Raw genomic sequence first — 3,042 nt, 5'->3', positions numbered from 1 at the left:
AAGTTTTCACTAGAAACGGCCTCAAGCTCATAAAAATTGTTGAATATTTTGCTGTAATTTTTTTATTTTGTATGAAAGCCTGTACCTTTACAAGAAAATAAAGCTGCCAATGAAGAAAATCGATGGATAATTAAGAAAGGAATGAGTAGTGAAATGAAAAAGCGAAAGGCTTTTTTGTATGAAATATGAGCAGAAAAGAGTGTTACTCAGGTGTACACGGCGTATGAGTAGCATTCTTTCCTGCTCATTTTTCATACAAAAATCTTTGTGCCTTTTTTATTTGACCACTCATTCCTTCTTTCCAATCCAAAGATGATGCCTCTTTTTATTATTACCTTCATTACCTTCATTTTATTAGCTCGGGATGTAACTATTTAATATTGATGCGCCTAAAAGATGCAGCGATTTCTATTCTCAAGTTACGTACCTGCTGACAGTACGAATGGCAATTATAATAGGGAGGTTTTAGTTTTTTAAACCATAATTTTTCCCATTAATAATGGTTTGAAAATGCTTTTGCTTAGGAAGTGTACCTAAAAAAATACAGTTTTTGTATAGATTTCGTACTGAAGGAACAATTTCCTTTCCCAACACTGAGGCGAAATGTTAGCACACCTGTCAAATTAGAAAATAGAAATTGCTCGGCTACAACTTGGCGTGCAATCAAACGACAGCATGGGCTTGTGTAGTGGCATGATTCAATAATACAAGGTTCGATAAACTGATAGTTGTCTCTCTCGCACCGCTCCCTTAGCAGTGGCACCGTGTTACTTCTTTGTAAATTTACATGGAAACAGTGTAGCTTTGGTGTGAAATAGAAGTATAAGCTTTTGTGAAATATGTTTATTTGTATATGCATATGAAGCATATTTAACTGATGAAAACATAAACTGTTTTTAAATTGGATGTTTACATCAATCTCATAGTAGTCTTATTTTAAGTTTGAGTCATTTTGCAGTTTTTATACTGCTAAATAGCACATAAATTACGTAATTCACGTAGATATATCAATATTACGTTCAACATTTTGTTTAAAATGCCAGATTTCCTGCAAATACATAGGAATTTACAAAAAGAAATTTCACTAATAATTGCCTACTTTGCGTACTTCTCTACTTCTCGCACCAAGAGATGGCATTCTTCCCCTTTCTCCGTCCTTCGTAAATGCAACCTTTTGTAAGGAAGTGTCAAACCGCAGCTGTCAATAATTATCTAACCTTGTATTATTGAATCATGGTGTAGTGGATTATGTGCAGTTCATATGGTTTACACGTATTTTATTTAGACAGGCTGCACGCCGCACACCACAAGCCCTTTATGTGTTCTTCTTCTTTATTGGCGCTGTAACCGCCTAAGCGATTTTGGCCGAGTCCAAAACAGCACGCCAACCATTTCTCTTCTGTGATAACTGACGTCAATTGGAAATGCCAAGTGAAGCCAAGTCCTTCTCCACCTGGTCTTTCCAACGCAGAGGAGGCCGTCCTCTTCCTCTGTTTCCAGCATCGCGGACCGCGTTTCTATCCATTCGAACGACATGGCCATGCCAGCGGAGCCGCTGAATTTTAATTCGCTGCACTATGTCTATATCGTTGTAAAGCTCATACAGCTAATCGTCTAAATCGTCTGCGATATTCGCCATCACCAACGCGTAAAGGTCCGTAAATCTTTCGCAGAATCTTTCTCTCGAAAACTCCAAGAGCCGCCACATCAGATGCTTTCATTGTCCATGCCTCCACGCAATACACCAGCACAGGCGTGATGAGTGACTTATAGAGTGTGATCTTTGTACAACGAGAGAGGACTTTACTTCTCAATTGCCTACTCAGCCCAAAGTAGCACTTGTTGGAAATCCGTTGGATTTCAAGGCTGACATTATTATTGGTGTTAATGCTGGTTCCCGAATAAACGAAGTCGTCTACTTTTTCAAACTTGTAACTGTCAACAGTGACGTGGGTGCCAAGACGCGTATGCTCTGACTGTTTGTGTGATGACAGGAGATACTTCGTTTTGTGTTTACAGTTTTAATTTTCAAAATTTTGTTGTTGTCGTCGTTGTTGTGTTAGATTTACCAAATTGTCCCGGTTTGGCAACGGAGATATCTGGCAGCCCTATATATTATGTAGGTCATAATTTTCTCATTTTACCACTCTTAAAAAATGTACCAATTCTGAAAGTTATGTCGCCGGGAAAAATTTAACAAAAATGGCACAATTCGGCCAAACCGGCAACCGTGCCTATACATGCTAAAACTTAGCAATGGGGTGCTCTAGAATTCTTGCAAATATGGAATAGAATTTTGCATTTCGTGCAATGCGTGCAACTTGCAAGATTTCGAAAATATTCCTAATATAACCACTTATTTACAGTTGATGGTCAGAGCGTTTGGGACTTATACAATATGTGGGCACATGGCTTCAATTCGATACTGATGATATTGGATCACATGCTGGTGGCATTCCCTTCACGCATTGCACACACTGCATACCCATTGGTATTGGGCTTAGTGTATGGAACGTTTTCGATGATTTATTATTTTGCAGGAGGTCTCGATACGTAAGTGAATCGTAAAATAAATTCGTTGTAGTATATAAATATTTGGACTTCTTATTTACATAAGCTATTTTAATAATTTATGTCACTTATTTTTCATAACGATTTTAATACTTTATAACAATGCAATATTTATTTTCTTTTCCTTGTAGGTTTGGCAACCGATATATTTATCCGATACTCGATTGGTCAAGCCCAGGCATGGCTATATTAACCTGGTTTTCCAGTCTTTTAATGATTTTTGTCTTAGCCTTGATACATTTTGGGATGTATAAATTGCGAATATTTATATATAGAAAAATAACATACTCCAAATCGACTATAAATATTTGAAAGTTTATAATTTCCCATGTGTTTGTATAAAAAACAAACATTATAGGCAGTATTAATAAATGCAGAATTGTATAATTATTAGATATACCAACATACTTTATTACATACATGTTTAAAAATTATAAGAAATTGATTTCGAAAGTACGTAGCACAGAAAAA

General features: G+C 36.4%; 1 protein-coding gene across 1 annotated transcript in view; it reads left to right on the top strand.

Annotated features, from left to right (window-relative positions):
- Positions 1 to 2,958, top strand: part of LOC118735295 (protein rolling stone-like) — a 75,157-nt gene extending 72,199 nt beyond the window's left edge. Inside the window, exons 5-6 of the mRNA XM_036464966.1 lie at positions 2,367 to 2,553; positions 2,703 to 2,958. Coding sequence (XP_036320859.1) covers positions 2,367 to 2,553; positions 2,703 to 2,883 — 368 coding nt within the window. The 3' untranslated portion in view covers positions 2,884 to 2,958. The remainder of the gene's footprint in view (positions 1 to 2,366; positions 2,554 to 2,702) is intronic.
- Positions 2,959 to 3,042: the final 84 nt, after the last annotated feature.

Source organism: Rhagoletis pomonella, unplaced genomic scaffold (assembly GCF_013731165.1).
Source record: "Rhagoletis pomonella isolate Grant_MI unplaced genomic scaffold, Rhpom_1.0 Rhpom_scaffold_00003, whole genome shotgun sequence".
Classification (NCBI taxonomy): Eukaryota; Metazoa; Arthropoda; class Insecta; order Diptera; family Tephritidae; genus Rhagoletis; species Rhagoletis pomonella.
This window is presented reverse-complemented; position numbering and strand designations above follow the sequence as displayed.